Source organism: Haliaeetus albicilla, chromosome 7 (assembly GCF_947461875.1).
Source record: "Haliaeetus albicilla chromosome 7, bHalAlb1.1, whole genome shotgun sequence".
NCBI classification, from domain to species: Eukaryota; Metazoa; Chordata; class Aves; order Accipitriformes; family Accipitridae; genus Haliaeetus; species Haliaeetus albicilla.
The window spans coordinates 30,761,146-30,781,990 of record NC_091489.1 but is presented as its reverse complement, the minus strand read 5'-3'; the positions used below and the strand labels follow the sequence as shown (position 1 = coordinate 30,781,990).

Genomic DNA, 20,845 nt, shown 5'->3' with positions numbered 1-20,845 from the left:
GTGCGCTCTGTCAGGGAGGAAGTGGTGGATATCAGAACACCATCACAGGAATTCAGAAAATTAACATGTCCCCAGGTACTACTGTATTTATCAGGTGATAATCAAATATAAGTATAGTGGACTGCCTTCTAGAAAAACCTCAGAAGCAGCAGTCGGAGCTGCAGTAAGCAAGCCAAAAGCAACTTGACTCTTTGCATGAAGAGCAGGATGACACTCACTGGTCTTTCTGTGGCGTTTTAGCCTTGTAAAATCTCCCATCATTTCAAGTGGCATTTTATGCTTTAGCATTGCTTCCATGCTGGCTGTTTGAGAGTAACTGCAGTAGCTGCTGTTGAGCAAAGGCTGGCTGTTTGGTTTGGGGTATTTTGTTTTCTTCTTTTTTGTCATTTTAACAATTCTGTCAATGCCTAGAAGACTTCTGGATGAGAAGGTGATTACAAAAACTGATCACACATTTTCTTTGGATTTCCTTTCACAAGTGGAAAATCCCTTTTGTGTAGGTTTGCACTCGTTTGATGAACTAGCCGAGGGATGCCTATGCAGACCTTGTAATTGGGCAGGGTTATTATTCAGAGTAAGACAGAATTGTTCTCACCCCTGAGAAACAGAATGAAGTCACATGGGGGGTGTATAGGAACCCACTTATTTGCCATTTCTGATGGGTTTTCTTGTCTGTTCCAACCAGCCGCCTACAACCTCTCAGCTCTTCTCTGCAGCCGATCCTCTGTTGGGAGCCAGATGCTTCAGCTTGCAATTGAACGCTTGCTCTTGTTCCTCCCCTTTTCTTTTTACTCCTGGTTTCCCAGGCTTGTGTACTGTAACAGGTAGTGTGCTGCTCTCCATTGTCCCACTGCTTTGCTGGTTTCCTAGCAGTGCTCAGCATCATGACAAATGAGCAGAAAAGGGAAAACTCCTTACTGTTTGTCGGGCAAGGGCATTTTGTTGATTTTAATGCTCTTCAGAGAACTTGAATCTTCATCAAGCTTCACAACCAGTATACCAGAGACACAGCTGGGTGAGTTCCAGTTGCGATGGATGTGTTAAACATTTTGGATGAGGTAACAGGTTCCAAGTAGAAACTGTGCAGAGTTAGGTGCAATTCCTGTCCTAAAAACATGTTGATGTGCCCTGGAAAACTGAAGTATATCAGTGTGTGATTAAATCTGTTGTGATTATTATCCTCGCTTTGAATCGTGGGATTGGTAATAATTGATGGGAGTGATTTTAAGCCAGAAGTTAATGCTGTCTGCTTGGTGATGTGTTGTCTTTATCATGCCACTCCAGTGCTGCTGTGTTAGCTTTATTTATTCTCTGTGATATCTATTCAGTTTCTACCTTCTCTTAAAAAAACATCTACATAGAACCACCCAATCTAGAAACATACACAACTACAGAGGAACAAGGCTGTATGATCTGCTTTTAAAAAAGAACTGCAGACTTCAAGCCAACTCTTCTCTGGGTTCCTCCATGGCCATTTCCCTCACCTCCATCTATATCACATCTCACTTTTAACACATTTTATTAGATGTGGCTTTTAGGTAGCATTTATATTTGTCGTTCGAAGCTGCTCGTTTCACTGCATTGGAAAGCACCACCACCTCGGTATCATCACAAAAGACTCAGCAGTACCTGTAATACCGAGCTCGGACCAGTACGTCTCATCTCTAACCTAGCACAGTAAGAATTGGAGGGCTCCAGTAGTGCTTATTTCTTGTAATGCCTGTAAGGCTTAATAGTTTAAGGTAGTAGCAAAGCAGTTTTCCCTAGCTGCAGCACTGGAAGCAGAGTGTAGCCTTGCCAGGAGCTAGCTAGTCTTCTTAGCAAGCCAAAGAGACTGGTCTAGGCAGAGCAGGGTGCCAGAGGGCCATGGTTAAACCACTTTCAATACCAGAGCTGTTACTACCTCTGTGCAGATTTCTTAATGTCATGGCATAACAAGAGCTTGCTGCAGAGTGCAAAATTCAGAGCTGGGTTTCTGACCAGGTTTTTAATTCTGGAGTTCAGCTGGGCAGTGAGTGCAAATAGGATTGACAACGTTAAATACAAATTTCAGGTTTCGAGTCACATCATTGTCTTCTTTGCTCCCAGCAAATTTTGAGGGTCCTTCACTTTTCATCAAGTTCAGAAAACTGTTCTAAAAGTGAGCTGTCATGACATAACTGGAAGTAAATTGGTGTCACTACTGATATAATTTTAACTGAAGTTGTTATGTGGTGTAAACCTAAATTTACCATTTCAATATCTTCTAATGAACTCATTTCTGTTCTGCTACTATAGTTACCTCATTGCTGACTTGCACATATCCGCCTTTATGGAATGGCAAGCTCTGCATTGAAAATTTGCATCAGTTGCATGAAGGAAACAGAGGATAGAAATGTCATAGAATCCACTGCTTGCACAAAATTGCAAATGTAGTTCTTTCTGAACCATAATCTTCCAGTTGCTTAGGGCAATGTTTACACCATTGAAGTGAATTCAGAAACATTGTCTCAGTAAACAGGATGAAGTACACAGAACTTTTTGTGCACTCCAACAGGCGGGGATAATATTTATCTTCTGTATATTTTTGGCCAGGAGAAAATTGGATGTCAGTGTCTCAAGACATCTGTGCTTGATACATTTGTTTCATTAGAAATTGACTGCAAATCTGTTGTTTTAACATACCTATGCCAATTGTTTTTAGAGGAACATCCTTATTTATAGCTCACACCATAGTGTGAAGTGGCTTCATTTTAGGTTTGAATACTTCTGGAGATGATTGTGGATTTATACAAGAACCATGTTACCACAGACATTTTGGGAAGCTTGAGAAAAAAATAAATAATCTTTACAGTTTTGATAATCACTGGAAGAAGAAATCAGAGAAAATGAAGTCTTTAAAACAGTCTCCAAGATAGAAATACTAAACCAGGTCTATTTTTTAATTTTTGAGAGAACATGTTTTTGTTGGAGTAGTTACATAGCATGAAAGCTTTTCCAGGGCTGCTTTAAATGCCCGTTTTTAATGACTCTAGTTCTAGATCTGATTTCTTTTTTCCTTTTTATAAACAACCCCCAGTAGAGAAACTGATCAAACAAGATACATGTTTGTGTATGACGTATATGTCTCACGTATATGTATTTGTATAGTCGTGGGCTAATGTTGTTAAGTCTATCTGTAAGTACTGGGAAGAATTCAGTGAATGCTGATTTTTCAAAATTTTAGACTGGGATAGGGGATCAATTGCTTGCCCGAAGCGACAGCCTCTTCCCACACCTCTGCCCTAACTTTTGGGTCATACCATGGGAGGATTACTACGATTACTCACTGATTTCCTCGCTGCCACTGGAAGGTACATTATAGTTACAAGGTGCTGGGCAGAGCATAGATGAGTCCCCAAAACCAAACAGAACTAGAGTCAAATGAAGCTGTCTTTTTTTTTTTAATTTCCAAGAGTGGCAGTTCAGACAATCCCAGAATTCTTTATAGAATTTCTTTCACTCTATGGTTTTAATGCCATATGTTAAACAAACAACTTGGTAATCAAAGCTTAAAACAACGGAGAGAGAAATACAGGTGTGTGTCAGACTGCCACATTGGATTTTGCTTTTGTTATGTTCGGTTTTTAAATAGGCTGTGCGTTGGGAAACTCATTTTAAAGGCCTTTGTAATAAGCCTCCTTGGTAGCAAAAACTGACTGAAGATGAGTATCTGATTGCGCAGACACGTCTTGAAACTAAGTTAGTGGCAGTGCTGCTGGAGGTCTGATGAGGTCTTACAACCCTGGAAGTTTGCGCGTTACACCTGCCTTTCTTCCCCAGGGTAGCACATAGCTCAACAGAAGTTCCTCTGTCCCTACAAACCCTCTTTTGCTTAAACTGACTTGGCATCCTGAATAAGTTTTTTAAATCGAATCCCTATGGTTCTTCAAACTGTACCTGGCAGAAATAATGCGAGTTCATGCTGATTCACTATCATATAACTACAGATTACCAAAGCAAATGGAATGATTATCAAGTGCCCTTTTTTTATGAGAGGGTTTGGTTTGGTTTTTTGTTTTCTTGTTTGGGGGGGGGGTGTGTTCACTTTGCTGAGTCATTGCTTACAGAATTAATGTGGTCTTAAAAGTACTTGCTACTAAAGTACTAGAATCATACTAATTTTCACGTGGCCAGTACTAAAGCCCTGCGACTGGCCAGCAGTGCATAGTGTTAGCCGCTCAGTAACACTATTTCCTTTCACTTATTGTGAAAACTCTGTTTTGCTTGGATAGATGCAACAATTTTGAATCCCTGAACTAACCCTGATGTTTTCAGACTTATGAAATCCATATTAATTCTTGGTCTGTAGAAACTGGGGTTTAATAAAGTAATCATTCCAGTTCCATATTTAGTCTGGGAGTAAAACATCTCTTGTGTAAAGATGCTATTAGGCTGACAACTGCACTTTCCCTCGCTCTTGCTCTTTCTCCCAGTGGAGCTTCTTAGTAGCCTCAAAGTTGTTTCATTTCAATGGCTTGGTCTATGGTCAAATGCAAAGCATGAAATAGATGCAAAATCTCCTTTCTCCAAAAAAGGATGTGTGGGCATTGTCTAGTCTGTGCAGCTGTGTCTGCAGCTACGAAGCTACAGCAGCAGTTCTGTTTTGCTTCCTGTGTCACACTCCTCTGTGGGTCACAGGTAGCTGAAGAAACACAGACACTCTTTTCTTTCTCTTTCTTGTGTGTGTCTTGGGATTTTACAAATAAAAATTGTATAAAACTCAACCTTTTGTCCAAAATAATGCAAATCCATAGAGCCATGTAAATGACTTTTAGCATATTAGTACATTATTCTGTTTTTCCTGGTTTTACACAACCCAATTTTCATGGAGTCCTGTCTTGAAAGACTGCTTTGTAAATCTATAAAACATGAAGAATACCTCCATACCTATTAAACATTATAGGTATATCTGATAGTCACTTCTGTATCATGGTTGTTTAGCCAGTCCAGCATAATCACAGAACCACATTAGCATGAAGCATCAGAGCATTTTATGACTTATCTGTGGCCACGCTAAGCTTGCTTGACTCATAGAGCCAAGGTTTCTGATTGCTAGTTCCTAGTTCTACCTAAATAGCCACCTATATGTGCGCACAGTATTTATCCCAGAGTTTCATAACTACATATTGTTCAGCACAGAAAAGGAGTAATCGAGGATTGTTCCTATGCAGAATTATATTTACATTCATGATGTCTGTGAGGGAATTGGGCAGCAAACTTTGAACCTTGGCTCTGGGCTTCTGTAGAGACCGTAAATGCGTTATATATCATTACACTCTCCAGCACAGAAAGAGGACCTACTTCAGAGGGCTTAGGAGCAAATGACTGGGTGGTGGTTGAAAGAGCTGCTGGCTCTCATCACTGCTGAGTGTGGTTTCACACAGCGGTGACAGCCCACACCATTGTGCGATAGCAACACTGGTGCTGCGGGGAGGTCGTGGGAGGGGACGGGCTGAGGTGCCGCTAGAGGGCAAGGCAGATGCAAGGCCGGCAGAGACCCCGGGCTCTGCGTCTTCCACCTTCGTGCTCCTGGGCTTCCTCAGCCCTGTCTTGGGTCAGCCCAAGTCCTTGGAATGGGGTTTGCGCACTGGTGTGCTTCATGCTTGCCTCAAATTCAGCCTCAGCGTAATTAGAGTAACAGATTTGGGTTTCTTTTTCCTGATCATATATGTTTGGGTTTAAATATCTTTTCCCCATAAGGCAGAAGATTCTGCTGCAAAGGTTTTAGGCACAGCATGGGTTATTGTTTTGTGCAGGATTTTTCCTAGCCTTTGTTCCAAGGTCTGATTCAGCAGAGGTAGCAGAAGGAATCACTCAGCTGCTGCGTATCTCGGCTCAGTAATCCGCATATGGTTTACAACATGCAAACCTTACAGTATTACACAGCCCCTTTGCAAGGCAACACCAGCCATTTGTGTTTGCTGTATAGAAGTTTCCCACTGACTAGGGGGAGATACTGACAGACAGGCTGGTCTATTTTGAATCCCATAGGTTACCATTGAAGTGGTGGATGGCCCCGACACCGAGACAGACAAGGATCTGCAGAAAGAGAGCAGCAAGCCTAGTTGGCTAGTCCCATCACCTGACTGGAGAAACTGGTGGCAGAGGTCCTCCACCTTGACTCGCATGAGCAGCGGTGACCAGGACTACAAGTATGACAGCACTACTGAGGACAGCAACTTCCTAAACCCTCTCGGTGGGTGGGATAGTCATGCACCCAGTCACCGGACATTTGAGTCCAAGGAGCAGCCAGAGTATGGTAAGTTTGCATTCCAGGCCTCTTATGGGCATCTTGGGATTGTAAAAACGAGTTTGGGGGAAATGAGAATGGTGAAGCATCGCTGAAAGTAGGCCAACCAAAACAGAATTTTTCAACATGTGGCTTTTGTTCATCAGCTTTTAAATACAAATCTGTGCAGATGCACAAGCTGTACTGTGGTAGCTGCATTCCACTAGTAAGTCTATAATCTTGAAAATCATACCAGTTATCCCATAAGAGGACCTTTTTTTAGTCCTAAGTGTACTTTTTTTAAAAGCAAAGGAAATAAGGTTTCATATTTATTTTTAGAGTAAGGATAAATACAAATTTAGAATCGTGCAGTGGTTTGGGAACCAAAATATAATTATTGGATAAATAAGCAAGATCTAAAACGTGGTACTATTTGGTGGATACACAAATAAGATGAATTATGTTGGTGCATGTGTGGGGAGTGGCATATGCAGCAGGAACATTGTGTATTTGTGTGTGTAATTCTCTTCCAGATGTGTCATGGTGAAAACAATTGTTTTCAGCTTGTTGTATGAAACAGTTGCAGAAACTAGAAACAGAGAGGAGCTACAGTTTTCCACTGCCCCAACGGGCTGTGACTATCCGCACAGGAATGACTCAAGGGAGGTGAACTAATATGTGCTCACAGGTAGCTCAGAGCCTCTCGGATTTAAGTTGTATGTAAATACAGAAGATTTTTAGTTAGAGCAGAGTTTCAAAGCCACGGTACTCTTACCCTGGCACTTCTGTTGCGCTCCCTAGGTCCTGCAGAGGGGCTGTCATGCACTGATTCAGTCTTAATTTTTCCCCTGTTTTGGTTAACTTTAAGTCCTAGAACCTAAACAATTGAGAGAGCCTTCTTGTGGAATGGTGTATTTAAACACATATATATGTACTAAATTTTGTGGCCAGAAGATTAAAGTCTATCCCTTCTTTTTGCACCTGCATTTATTTGTGGGCATACTTTATTGCCAAGAATTCATATATTAGGTAGTTATTCATTTAGGTAAAATAAGATTGCTTTTACAAATAATTGTGGTAGAAAAAAAAAGAAGAATTAAAAATATAAAAATGGGAAGAACAGGTTGAGCTGCAGCTGAAAATCTAATGTGGTATGTTTAATAGTACATACTGTATGTTTCATAGTGCAGTATAAACACTAGGTAGGTAGGCCTAAAAATTATCATCTCTGCTGTACACCAGAGCACCCTACTAATCGGAAAAGACTCCTGGCCTTCTGACTAACCTAAAATGTCATGTGCCATTGGCCTTGGCCAGGAGGATGTAGCAGCAGATCCTGCCCATATGAGGCTTTCATGCTAGTTCCACCCATTGACCTGTTCACACATTTCATGGCTCTATCATCTCCCTCATCCTGCCCCTGCCAAAAGGCACCGCACGGCTCTGCCTGCCCTTCCTGGGCCTCCCAGGCTGGGCTGTTTGACAAGCATTGCACATGCTCGCCCTCCCTCTTCCTCGCCAGCCACGTGGAGAAAAAAAATCAGAGTTGGAAAAGAGCTGGGAAAGAGAGCAGGGCCAGGGAGAGAGGGCAGATCACATTTTCCTAAGACGTTTTGTGCTTCTTCAGACTGCTGTAGTGCCCACCTGTTGGCAAATCCCAGAATCACAGGTCTTTGCACACAGAGGGTAGCCATGTTCCCACCCACATCACACCATGGACACCTGATTCAAGTGCGGTGGCTTCCCGATCAGCAGCAGTGTAAGAAAAGGAGGAAAAGCACATAAGGTCCCTGCCACGAGGAACTCGCATCTAGGCAGCTTGCTACAAGTGAGATATATAACCTTCCCATACTCCTGGCAATAGATGTTTAATAGCACCCCACAGAGTTGTCGTCAGTCGTTACATATGGTACAAATCAAGTTACATGTTCTACTAACCAGCTCAGGAAGCCCACAGACAGCATGGCAGCAGGGGTGGAGCAGGAATCACGTGTAGCACAGAGGCCAGTGCAGACAGGGATCTGTCTGTGTGTCTCGCTTGTACATACACATTCAGCCTATAGCTGTAGAGCAGGGCTGGCTCAGAGTCACTAAACCCCATTGAGCTTTGCTACCAGCTTAACCCAAATGAGCAAAGGCTGCAAGTTATGATCACAGGGTCAGTTAAATCTCTCCTGCAGGTTGCAGAGAAATCCATTAAGCCAGACACTCCCTAGCAAGAGACAACACTCAGCTGGGGAGGCCAGTGGGAAGGCAGGGAAACTGGATTGGTTCATGGGCTCCATTTGGTGGCCGTCACAAGGTGGGACGTGCAACAGCAAACAAAGGAGACTGGCTCTAAGGGATTTAGAAACTTACAGCGGCACCAAGCCACGGTGGTGCAGACTCGGTATCGTTTGCCCTTGGGTGTCTACCAGAAGAGAATAAAGTCGTGTTTTGTTTTCAGAAAGTTCCTGCTAGTAAACAGTCAGATTTGACATTATTTAATAATTCACATGAAACACTACAAATTGCATGTTGTTCTGGGTGCAGGATGCACCTGCTGTTCTCTATATTCATGGCAGTATTCCTGTAATATCTGTTTCCTGTTCAAGGACTGAAAAACAAGATTGTAATTTTCACGCATGACCCTCAGCCTCCCATAGTCCAACACTCGTTGTGTCCTAAAAATTAATTGAGTATTGTTGGGCTATTGCTGTGTGTTTTGAAAAGAAGGAAAAGAAAACTTAATTTATCCTGTGCCTGATTAGTCTGTGGTCAGAAAACATATTCCTATATACAGGGAAATTATGTGAATAGATGTGTACTGTTAGTTCATGACCCAGCTTTGCAGCTGAGGATTCTCAGCTGCCAAAGGGTCAAAAGAGAAAGGAAATATTTTTTCAAATAATGTTGCGTGCATTTCCCTGAGGAGCATCAAGTGTGAAAACCATTTAAGCAGCAGGCTTATGCCTGGCATTTAGCCCAAGCTACAGGTAGAGACATCTGGATTCCATTCTTGTTTTGCCTTCTTAATAAAAAAACACTACACAGTAGTTTTGGGTGGTAGGAGTCTTGTTTCTTCATTTCCTTCCTCATCGTTGTTCTTACACAGATTACATTGATGGTGAGGGAGACTGGAGCCCGTGGTCCCTTTGTAGCGTCACCTGCGGGAGTGGCAATCAGAAGCGGACGAGGTCCTGTGGGTACGCCTGCACTGCCACCGAGTCACGGACCTGCGACAGGCCCAACTGCCCAGGTGTGATCATGTTCACAGGAACTGCTGTCCGAGAGGAGTGGGGAGAGGCAGTCAAGGGTGGGGAGGAGAGCCCTCCTGGACACAAAGCCCAGGGCCCGTTTGTTCCTTGGCTAGGTAGGAGTTTTGGTGGGAAGAGATACGCTGGCTTTCAAGGCAATTTAGGAAATGGCAGGCTCTTTGCAAGTAATAATATGCTGCTAGATGCAGCCTACTATCCCCTGGGACTTAAAAGACAAATACAGGCTTTTTTTAGGTTACGGCAGTCATTTTTGTGCACGGTACGTCTTGTATTCCAAAGGGTGTAATCTACTCTCTTGAAACAAATTTGTATTAATTTTAGAATTTCAAAACATCTGAGCTGACTGCTACCTCAGCGAGCTCATGTTTTGCTGTGCAGTGAACGGGCATGCCTGTGTTGTGAACAAACAGCTCCCTCCCCAGTTAGTCCCCCTATAGGCTTTTAAGTTTTTTGCCTAATGTATACAGAGTTGCTTTAAGAGTCCATGTGTATTTATATGAAAAAATTACTTTAAATACCTGCTTTGCATTTCACTTCAGAGATTTTGGTTCATTGGGCATTAAGCTACAAAATTTCCTGTCCTAGAAAGTCAATGTTAAGGTGGAAATGTCATCTCTGTTTCATTACATGTTGCTTGATGACTGGAGAATTATAAAACAGCAAGTTTGGTCCTGCAACAGCTGTGCACAATGGGATGAAGGAATGTAGAGTTTTGGCTTGAATGTGTTCAGAGAATGTGGCTAAGGAGCCTTACCTGAGCTCCTACCCATCTACAGGCGTTGACATTTAAATGCCAGTAACGGAGGTGTCCTTAGCATTACGCAGTTTTTGCTTTGGTGAAAGCAGAGCTGAGCACTCAGATCTACATCATTAAAATTCAAAGCTGCTATGGAAAACTTTCCCACGATGTTCTTTAAATGCTGTTGTGTTTTGGATTTAGGCTAGTTTGTAATGCAGTGATGCAGTAGTTGCGACAATGCATGGGATATGTGCAATTTCATTACTTCCCAAGATTGGAGAGAAGTAAAAAGGCGTGCTGTGGCGGTATGCATTTCACTAAGTTTACTTAATAACTCAGAAAGGCAGAAATTCTTAAACTGGAGATCAGGGTTTTTTGATGGGAAGTGAAATGTCAGTAGTGCTGGAGAGAAGACTTAGGGAGCCTCAGTGAGAGAGTTGGAGAGGAGTTTCTCACTCGCAGATAGATGCGTGCATCCATTGCAAGGTAATGGCTGCTAGACAGTTCAGGAGAAAAAATGTTTCTGGATGCTCTCATACATCCTAAAACCTCAATAATAAGGAGTTAATTCCAAAAGAAAGCATGTAGCCCCCAGTTATATTCTCCAGTATTTATTACCAGCTAGCATCGAACAGTGGCAAACTTGAAATACATTATGTCATGTAACAGACCCCGAACGATCAGCAAGCAAAATATATTCACTCTTTGAGGCTGTGCTGACATTTTTAAAATTACAAGGGCAGAGCTCAGCTTCTGCTGTTTATAATTCCAGCAGTGAATTACTGCCTTGTAATGGGTTCTTGGGTATCTATTATTCTGCATCTACTGCTGGAATTAAGGCAAAACCCCATGATAATTTTATTGAAAAGCAGCCTGAGGCTGTTTTGAAGCTTTGCAAGCCACTATTATGCCCCAGTTCAGGAGATCAGTAGAGAGTTCATTGGCAAGATAGACGGTGAACAGACTTCATTATTAGCCATATAGTTATCACATATTAAAGAGCTTTCTGTTCCCTTTGGAGGTCTTTCAGTGGAGAGGAAAAAAACCCAAACCTGTTCAAATGCAGGGAAGAGACATTTGTTTTAAGGCTACATGGCACACAAACATTAGGGAAACAGTAGGCTGGTAGGTAGGCCAAACTAAAGCAGCAATGAAAGGATGTTTACTTTGAGATCAATTAACACACAGAGATCAAAAGATCAATTAACACATTTTCTGGCAATCTGAGTTTTTCTCTACTGATAGCAGACACTTAACTGGAGGTTGTTGGAAGATCCTGATATTTGAAGATCCTGACATTTTATTTGATTGCTGGGGGCGGAGGGGGCAGGGATTGATTGGAGAGGTTATTTATCTCTCACCTACTCACACCGTTCAACTCCCTAGCACTGGGAGAGACCAACAAGCGCCAGTCGTCTTGTAATGGCATCATTCTTCCTTATACTTCCTGAAAAATGGTTGCCCACATATGGATATGAACTTACCTGTCTTCAGGAATGTCACTCTGTTTAGAAAGTGGCACAAAGGCTGTCTCCTTCAGATGTCACATTTTACCCAGGGCTGTTGAGCTTCCATTAGGACACTTGTTTTTACCTTGTTGGTCACTGGTGATACACGCTCTGGAGAAGACGCTGGTCACATAAAGCTGACCAGGTGGCTCTTGAGGAAGTGTGTGCAAAGCTCCTACCTGGATTACGGGGAGATGCTGGCAAGCTTTGCATCGGGAAGAGGAAGAACAAAATTGGTTCCCTCACTGCTGTCCCTGCACTGCATTCATAACTGACCAGTTTGTTGCTTAAATATAATTTAAGCTCTAAAACTTGAAAACTTTTGACCTTTGGGCTAAGCTAATGCTTTATCTTCCTAACACCACGGATTCCTTGGTCATTATACTTTTAAATGAACACTCCCTCCCGCAGCAACTTCAGATTACTTCCCTGCCAAACAAAAGCACCTTGCAGAACTGGGGAAGGAGGGGATTGCATTGTGTTTCAATAGGAAAACGCCACCAGCACTAACACACGTTTGTCTTTCTTAGGGATCGAAGATACCTTCCGGACAGCTGCCACAGAAGTGAGCTTACTTGCAGGAAGTGAAGACTTTAATGCTACCAAACTGTTTGAAGTTGGTAAGCAGCCTAGTCAATCTTTCAGTAATAGATAAGAGACTTCCTAAGATTTTTCCTGTTTTGACTCTCACTGCGTGACCAAGATTTTGAGTTTCCCATTAAAAATGTCAGTAATAATGGCCATTTCTTGTCTTGCTTAAGTTTACAATCTGAACCTTAGCTTGCTTCTGTCATAGAATCTTTCTCCTCTTAAGTCTTGGCAAATTTCTGTGCTTCTCTCATTATAAAATGGTGATTCTCTGTCCTAGTTCAGAAAAGAGCTGTAAGGCTCCACACTAATGCAGGGGAAAAAAATCAAACACTGTTTAGCACTTTGCTGAAATAGCCTCAAATGGAAGATAGTATAGAAGCATTTTAGGTACAGGTCTCACATTAAAAAAAAAAATGACAATGACTTTTATGAGCATGCTTAACTTTTATAACTGTGTGTGCTGCAGTGGGACTAGCCAAAGCAATTTTATAGGGCATGACTTGGTACTGATCTATCTAAAACTCAGCCCAACCTCTGTAATGTTCTAATTTCATCCCTCCAGTGAAACTATAGGGCGGCCGCTCTTAGACACTGGATGCTGGACTAACTGGATAAATAATGTAATACAGCACCTCCCTCCTATGGTAGTAGAGCACAATAGTTAATGGCAGCTGGGACAGGACTCTTTAAGGAGATAGAAAAACAGGACACAGATCACTAAGTAAATATTTTGCAAGAATGTTTGCTGTAAGCGTTTTAGGACCCAGCCTTTGCCTTACTCCAGAGTCCTGTCCACTAAGTGTGGAGCAAGATGTGCAGGGTTTTTTTGAAAGCCCGTAGCACGATACAGACACATTAAATTATGTTTTAGGTAGGAGATGTTTAACTGGATTCTCCCAAGACTCTTGCAAAATAATAAAGTGCCAGTATTAAATATGCTACTAGTCTATAAATCTCTTCAATCCCAGCTACAAGTCATGGCTCTGGTGCCATTAAATCCTCCTAGTGTACAGACGCTCTGATATTATGTCACATATGCCCTTTTAGAATCTGAATCACTTTTGGCTGCATTTGCCAGCTAAGATGTCAGTCTCCATGTTTGAACTACAGCTGCTTGAAATACCCCTCTGGGAAGATGGAGATCAAATAGAAAAAAATATTTGTTAGTTAAAAGAAAGGCTGAATTAGGGCTTAATAATGAACTTCAGAAAAAGTAATGCAGGCCTTGCTTGCCATCTTGGTATTTCTAGTGTCATGAGAAACTTAATCCTTCAACATCTGAATCTGCTCTGCTTACAAGGTGAGTGTGTGGACTAGGGGTTTAAACTGGAGACTGGCATCAAATCACCATGATTTCCCTATTTCAGTTCTGTCACTTGTGCACCAATGACAGCGTCTCTTGTGCTGCATGGTGATATCGGCAGCTTAATTAGAATTTGCCAGGTAGAAGAAATGTCAAAGATTCTTGCTGGCATGGTGCTGCACTGTAATTCAGATAAGCACTGCATGAGGCCCTAGAGCCACTCACACATGTGATTTCTTTATCTGATAAGACAGCACATCAACACATTGCTGGCAGGGAGGCAAGCTTTGACTGCCCCTTCTTTCTTAAGCAAAGCACTGGTGCTGAACAGTTATGCTTTAGTCATTTGTTATCACTGATCGTATGAACTGGCATGCTTCATAATGTATCTTAAGTTTCCATTTCCTGCCCTCAAACAGATACTGACAGCTGTGAAAGATGGATGAGCTGCAAAAGTGAGTTCTTGAAGAAATATATGCACAAAGTGGTCAACGATCTTCCTAGCTGCCCATGCTCCTACCCCAGAGAAGTCGCATACAGCACTGCTGATATCCATGATCGAATTAAGAGGAAGAACTTTCGCTGGAAAGATGCAAGTGGTCCAAAGGAAAAACTGGAGATCTATAAGCCCACTGCACGATACTGCATCCGCTCCATGCTTTCTTTGGAAAGCACAACGCTTGCAGCACAGCACTGCTGCTATAATGATAATATGCAGCTGATTACCAGAGGGAAAGGAGCAGGTACACCAAACCTGATCAGCATTGAATTCTCAGCAGAACTCCATTACAAAGTGGACATTCTGCCTTGGATTATATGCAAAGGTGACTGGAGCCGATACAATGAAGCACGACCTCCAAACAATGGGCAGAAGTGTACAGAAAACCCTTCAGACGAAGACTACTACAAGCAGTTTCAAGAAGCAAGGGAATACTGAGATTTTCCTCCTCTTCAGACACAAAATAGCATTCATTTCCTGGATGCCAAAGAACTGATAAAGGCTGCTGCATTGTCTCCTTCACAGGGGTTGATCACTTTCTTTCTAATGAATGTATATAGTTGTAATATAATACTTAAGTATTTTTCATAGTGTGTGTAATTTATAAACACATATCTCTCTATCTCACACACACCTATTTTTACATACAGACATACATAAAACTTGTCCTGGTAGGATTTTATACTGCAATAATGTTCATTTAATAATGTGCATTTCATTTTATTCCCCAACTGTAACATAAGTGTGAGATGGGGGGAGGGGAGGGGCAGCTGCCATCACTTTCAGGCCCCAAGGCCCCGGCTGAGGAGGGCACATATTTAAAAGTTGTTATAAACAATAGGATTGAAGAACGTACTCTTCCATATGGGAATGGTTTACAACATTTAACGCACCTACAGCATCAGTTTTCTCTATAATTGATTTCATGACTAGTCATATCTAAGAAAGGAAGATTTTTATTTTTTTTTTGGAAGGGTAATACTCAAAAGTGAATATAGGCAGTTACTAGCAATTTTTTTTCTTGGAATTCCTCCTGTTAGCTTCTAGCTCAGGTCTCTGCAGTCCGCCTGGGGTAGGCTTGCAGGAGATGTAGCTGTGGTTTTCCTGTAGAGCAGAAAAAGTCCCAATGCAGTGGTTCTGCAAGAGTTACAAACAGCCCACTCCAGAGACATCTCGGATAGGGAGCTACAGCTGTCAGGGCTTACCCCTTATGCCAGGGAGCAGATCTTCAGGGCAGCTACCTGTAAATTTAGCATGTCATAAGTCTTTGGAGGAGTGAGGCCAGAGAAGGAGGCCATGTCAAAGGAGAGAAAAAAAAAAATCACAGTTACTTCCCTATTTTTAATATGAAGAGTGTTTAGATCTGCTTGTTTCTTTCTTTAAGAAAAGAAAGAAGTTTATTTTTTTAAAGAGCAGGAAAAGTTCCCTGAGATAAAGCACGCAACCAGCCCTTTCCCCCCATTTATCATATGCTGAGTGCGCAGTGTCCTGCAGAAGAAGCTATTCTTTAAGGAAGCTGTCTGGGAGGAACTATTGGTGAGTTAAAATATCTTAATTTTTTTAAAAAGCTAGCGTTATTTTTGTAAAGTATTTATTGAATTGTAACAATAACTCACATGGGGAGTATGTCTCTAACACGAAAGGCTTCCGTAGATGGAACGTGATTGCCAAGAATAAGACTGTTGTTAGGCAAAGGTTTTACTTCCAAATTTTTATAAAGTGCGAGTTTACATACATAATCCTGTAATTAAGCAGCTGATAGCTGCATTCTTCTGAAAGATGGGTAAATAAATACTTAAAGTTCCATCCTGTAAAAGGCTGTCTTGCTGCAAGTCAATGTCTTCATTTGGAAAACCAAGGCTAAACGTTACTAGAGAAATGCCTATTTTCGGGTTATGTGGTCTGATACACATATGTGCGCTGCATGTGGAACCTCACACGGTGGTAAAGCTGATCTTGTATTGCAGTCAGTCTTAGCTGAAAGATTCAAGACCCCCATGAAAGACAATTCCTTCTGCTATATGCATACACACATATATACTGTAAATCTTTTCTCTAGCTCTGTTGGCCTTTCAGGTGCTGCTTGATTGCAACTTCCCAGATAGACCTGTGCACCGTCCCCCCAGCATTAACATATGCATAGTAAGTCCACTGAGTCTGGGAAGAGTCAGGCTTGTGTTGGTCTGCCCAGGTGGTGCAAATCAGGGGATTAAAAAGCAGCCTAGGCCTTGCACACCCACTCTGACCAAACATGCAGTGCATACACTGCGAAGGCTCTGCCCGGATCTGCCAGAGCTAGTCTGACAGGCTGCGGAGCCTCAGCCCTGTACTTATGCTCCAGGTTTCCGGACACACAGCGGTCCAGGCAAAGCTACTGCACATATGCAACAGCGACTGATCTGCTGAGGTAACTTCAGCAGCTGGTAATCCTGGCCAAGTCATCGGATCTTCCCAGATGCAGGCTTGAGTCAGAGGTGGGGGGAGACGAGGATATATTCTAGCACTAGCTGGTAGTAACAAAACATGGTTAGTTGAGCAAGAGGGTAAACATGGGGATCGCCCCTTAATTTTTATAGAAACCAGGTTTTGTAAATTCTTGCAAGGTCATAAGAAGGAGCCACTAGCTAGCAGAGCCAGTTAAATTGACAGCAGATGGATGAAAGGCATAAGCAGCTCCAGCATCAGTCACTTCATAGGGAAGACAGGTATTTTCTGCAACATGGGGGAGAAAGCGCTGCTTTTTACTTCACTTAGCAGTGTCGGGGGGAACAACAGTCTCAGATTTCTCTGGGAGGGCAATGAGAGGGTGGTCACAATTTTTGAAATATAAAACACATCCCTGCAGTTTATGGATTAGTAAATTATGGTGCTATTGAGAAATGCTACTTCACCATTAATACTGAAGTGTCAGGGAAGAGGAAAAATTACTCAAATAAATGAAATGATGCACAAAGTTGCAAGTGTTACCACTCATAATTTGCCAAGGCTAGAAACTCTGAGGGAGCCTAAAAACCACTGATAAGGACCTACCAGGTTTTTTGTAGGCTGAATCCTGGAGCACAGTTCAAGAGAGTATTCACACTTCTGCAGTCTTAAGCAATGGTCTTTATTAAAAACAAAAAGTCAGTCCTATTTTATAATTATGATCCATTCAGGGCTGGGCTGCTTTTTTGCTTTTCTGTTTTATCTCCTTTCTGACAACTAAAATTGTACCTGGAATAGCTTCATGTAGTAGTCCTTAGCAAGGTGCTGGAGTTTACCATGGCCAAATTTGGCTCAGTCTCTTAAATACAGAGCCCTTCATATTAGAGTAAGACCTGAGGAAGGGTTTGTGGTCTTACATTCCTAGGCACAGGTTGGTACTTAGAAGAAGCTGTTACGTTTCTAAGTTACCGCAGAATAGGCATACTGGAAGACCCAACCAAAGATATGAGGGGGATTGGAACTAGCAGAACTGAAAACAGGCTCATGGTCTCAACACCAAGAAATCCTCAGAGTCCCCCACCGGTAGCCATCCTGCTTCCCAAAAGGAAACTTAAAACACAGACTTTACAGCAACTTCTCTGTACCTGAGCAGTTCCGTTTACCTATTTCTCATCAGCAAAGCCAGAGGAGGGTGTTTTCACCTCCTAGACTCACATTCCTCTGCACTAGCTTTCTCTTGGGCAAGCATAGCTGTTAGTGCAGCAAAAGGAACCAGTCAAGTCATCCAAGTTATTTTTAACCCCGATCAATCAACAGATACAGATTACCGCACGGCTTTAGAGTGGAGTTGGCAGGAATGCCTTAAGCTGGCACTGCTGCTGTGAAGGATGTGTGGAGCAGTGCCCTGAGGCAGCCATAAAGGGAATGAATGCGTACCTTTGATGGTTAAAAGGATGAGTGGGCCTGGCTTCACATTGCCCGGACAGCTGCTGCGCAGCAAAATTCCACTAACATAACCCTCAGTGATGCATATAGGTTATAGGACAATATAGTGAAAAACAAAAACATACACACATTCACGAATCCCCACAGTCCTGCATTAGTTACCAGCTGCATTTTTCCCCCCCGCTGTGCAAAACGGTTAGCACTGTCAACACAACACATCCTTTAAAAAAAATGCTAGTGAGTTCATAGGACCGCCTTTTCCATATATAGCATTTTCATTGAGAGTGTAGGGTTGTTTGCAATGAATAACCAATGCACCTGACACTTTCAGCTGAGTGGGGTCAGGTGAGTCAATGGCAGGCGAGGGGGAGGGGAAGTAACCTTTCCCAGTTGAAGAATCTGCTGCTTCATGGCAGGAGATTGCAGTACATGCGTGAGCAAGGGGATGCCCCATGCCGGGCCGCAAAGACCCCTAACGCTGCAGTCTCTTACCTGTGGTGGTCTCCCTGGTTGGCAGTGAGGGAGTGCCTGCGCCTCATGGTGACGGCCCAGGGAGCTGCCCGAGGCTGAGGAACGGCCGGTGCTCCCCCAGGCCTCCCCCTTCCTGCTTTCTCTATCAAGGCACCCTTGGAGCCACCCAGCAGCCAGCATGGCTCGCCGCAGGGGGTGCCTGCTGGGCGGCACTGCCTTGGCGTACACTCAGCAGCACAGAATCACGCAGTCATCCATCCTTGGAGAACATTACTCACGTTCAGGCTGGACAGACTCTACAGAGGCCTGGCGAGCGCCATCCCTGGCAGGGTCAAGAAGCTGGCAGGGCAGGGAGCCTGTTTATAACCCACCCAGACAGTTACTCTGCAGGCTCCACACAGTCACCCGCACGATCGTCTGACACTGCGCAAGGGGCGATGGCATGGCAAGGCTATCGCTTTTTAATCCAGAAGAGGAAGCTGGCAAAATGGATCTGGACAAGCTTGGATCTCTTTATGCTCACTGCATGCACCTGCACAGGCACAAACACGGCCATGTCCCTCCCCTCCACACATGCGGAGCCCAGAGCGCTTAGGAGGGAGGGCACGAGCAGGAAGACGACCAGCAGTAAGCAGCAGAATAAAGATGACACTTCTTCGAGCAGAATGGTGTGAGTGAGTGTATGTTGCTGCCTGGCTGCATGGCATGCATGTGACAGCTGAGAGAGCATGTGTTTTTCTATCACCAGTTCCCCCCTCCCTTCCCTTTGTAACTTTTAATGGAAAGATGTGTGGGCAGTTTCCATTATGCCTGCACTGTTTCAGACAAATTAAGGGGTTGGCTAAGAAATCACTGGTTTCATATTTCATACAAAACACACACACATGCATATATTTATATAGCTGTGTAAATTAATTTAGGATATCCTCTAGTCATGCACTTTATAGCAGTACTTTGCCGAGTGCAGTGTCTTCAGGAATGGCCCAACAGAAGAGCACTTCCTTTTGGCCTGCACAGGGGGGGATGAGCCTATTTCTACACTTACATGACAGGGAGAAGGGCTGGGAAGCTGAAATAGCAGCAGTCATTCTTCGGCTCTGCCTCTTATTGAGTGGCACGTTTATTCATTTTTCCTTTTCAGCTGCATTGCTAAAGCCACATACGCCTTTTATGACTGTGCTAATTTTCTATCAGTTTAGGGAGTTATAAATTTTTTTCCTTATTTGTTCTCTATCACAAGAAGGATCTCGGGGGGATTTTTAAACACACGGAGAAGCTTTTCATACAGTAAAATGCACAAGTTATGAGGGATTCAGAATGTTATATTCTGGAAATGATAGCAATATTACACAGGTCAAACTGGCCAAACCTAACAAAACTAAAAGTGTGGGTGGCTCTAGTTTTCAGAGGAACGTTTAGATAGTATTTCCTTTTTAAAACTGGGCAGGCAACATTTCATGTGTTAAATGTCAGAGCTTGCTGTTTATTACAGGCCTGACCAATGCTTCACTTAGAATGGAACATTGCTTCACTCTATGGATTTCAGGAGGGGTCTGGTATGACTGCGAAACATGCCTAAAGCAAGGGATACCATCTGCACACCATGGTGGTAGATGCAGGATGTGAGTCAGAAAGTTTGGGGAGCAGAGATGGCTTGGGAACCAGCTCCCACTCCAAGCACCATCTTCTGGGCTGGCTCCTGCCTCTGCAGAGCTGTGCTTAACCCATTTGTTTGTCCCCAAAGCCAAGCTGCAGCCATCCTCCTTCCCCACTTCCCAGAGACAGCTCTTGAGGGGATGTTGCTCAGCCACAAAAAACAGAGCCACGGCACAGCCAGCCTTGGGAAAAGCCCTATTATCTGGCTGAGTAGGGCTCTCAGAGTCAGGTAAGAAGATGGGAAAAGTGCAAATCTACTTGACCATGCAGACACAGGGATTCCTGTGTTCTACTGTCCTTGGCAGCATTTACCATCAAGCAGTCAATGGGGAACACCTTCAAACCACAGCACAGCCTGGCTTCATACACCTCCTGCCTGCCAAAGAAGCGGGATGGCAAATCTCAAGCACCTTACCAGCACTGCCGCGGTCCCTGTCAACCCTCAAATGGATAGAGGATCCAGCCTGGCATGACAGCTCCGTCCAAAGCCAGCCTGCGCCAGGAGGCAAAAGCACAGCTTCACTTCACCTGCAAATGTCCTGGCTATTCCAGCGCATCCAGGCATGCCAGGGATTGATGGCTTGGAGACACAGGAAGGTCCACTACTGCCTCTGCAGCAGTAATCACATCTGAAAGCAATGGTGGTCTGACTTCAATGCACCAGTTCTCTTTCTTACACAACCCTCATCTCACAACCTGCC

General features: G+C 43.3%; 1 protein-coding gene across 2 annotated transcripts in view; it reads left to right on the top strand.

Moving 5' to 3' along the window:
• ISM1 (isthmin 1) overlaps nucleotides 1-15,963 on the top strand; it is a 41,438-nt gene extending 25,475 nt beyond the window's left edge. For both annotated transcript variants that reach the window (XM_069787561.1, XM_069787560.1), the window contains 4 exons: nucleotides 6,013-6,280; nucleotides 9,345-9,488; nucleotides 12,285-12,374; nucleotides 14,068-15,963. In XM_069787561.1, coding sequence (XP_069643662.1) covers nucleotides 6,013-6,280; nucleotides 9,345-9,488; nucleotides 12,285-12,374; nucleotides 14,068-14,585 — 1,020 coding nt within the window. In that variant the 3' untranslated portion in view covers nucleotides 14,586-15,963. The remainder of the gene's footprint in view (nucleotides 1-6,012; nucleotides 6,281-9,344; nucleotides 9,489-12,284; nucleotides 12,375-14,067) is intronic.
• The last annotated feature ends 4,882 nt before the right edge of the window (nucleotides 15,964-20,845 follow it).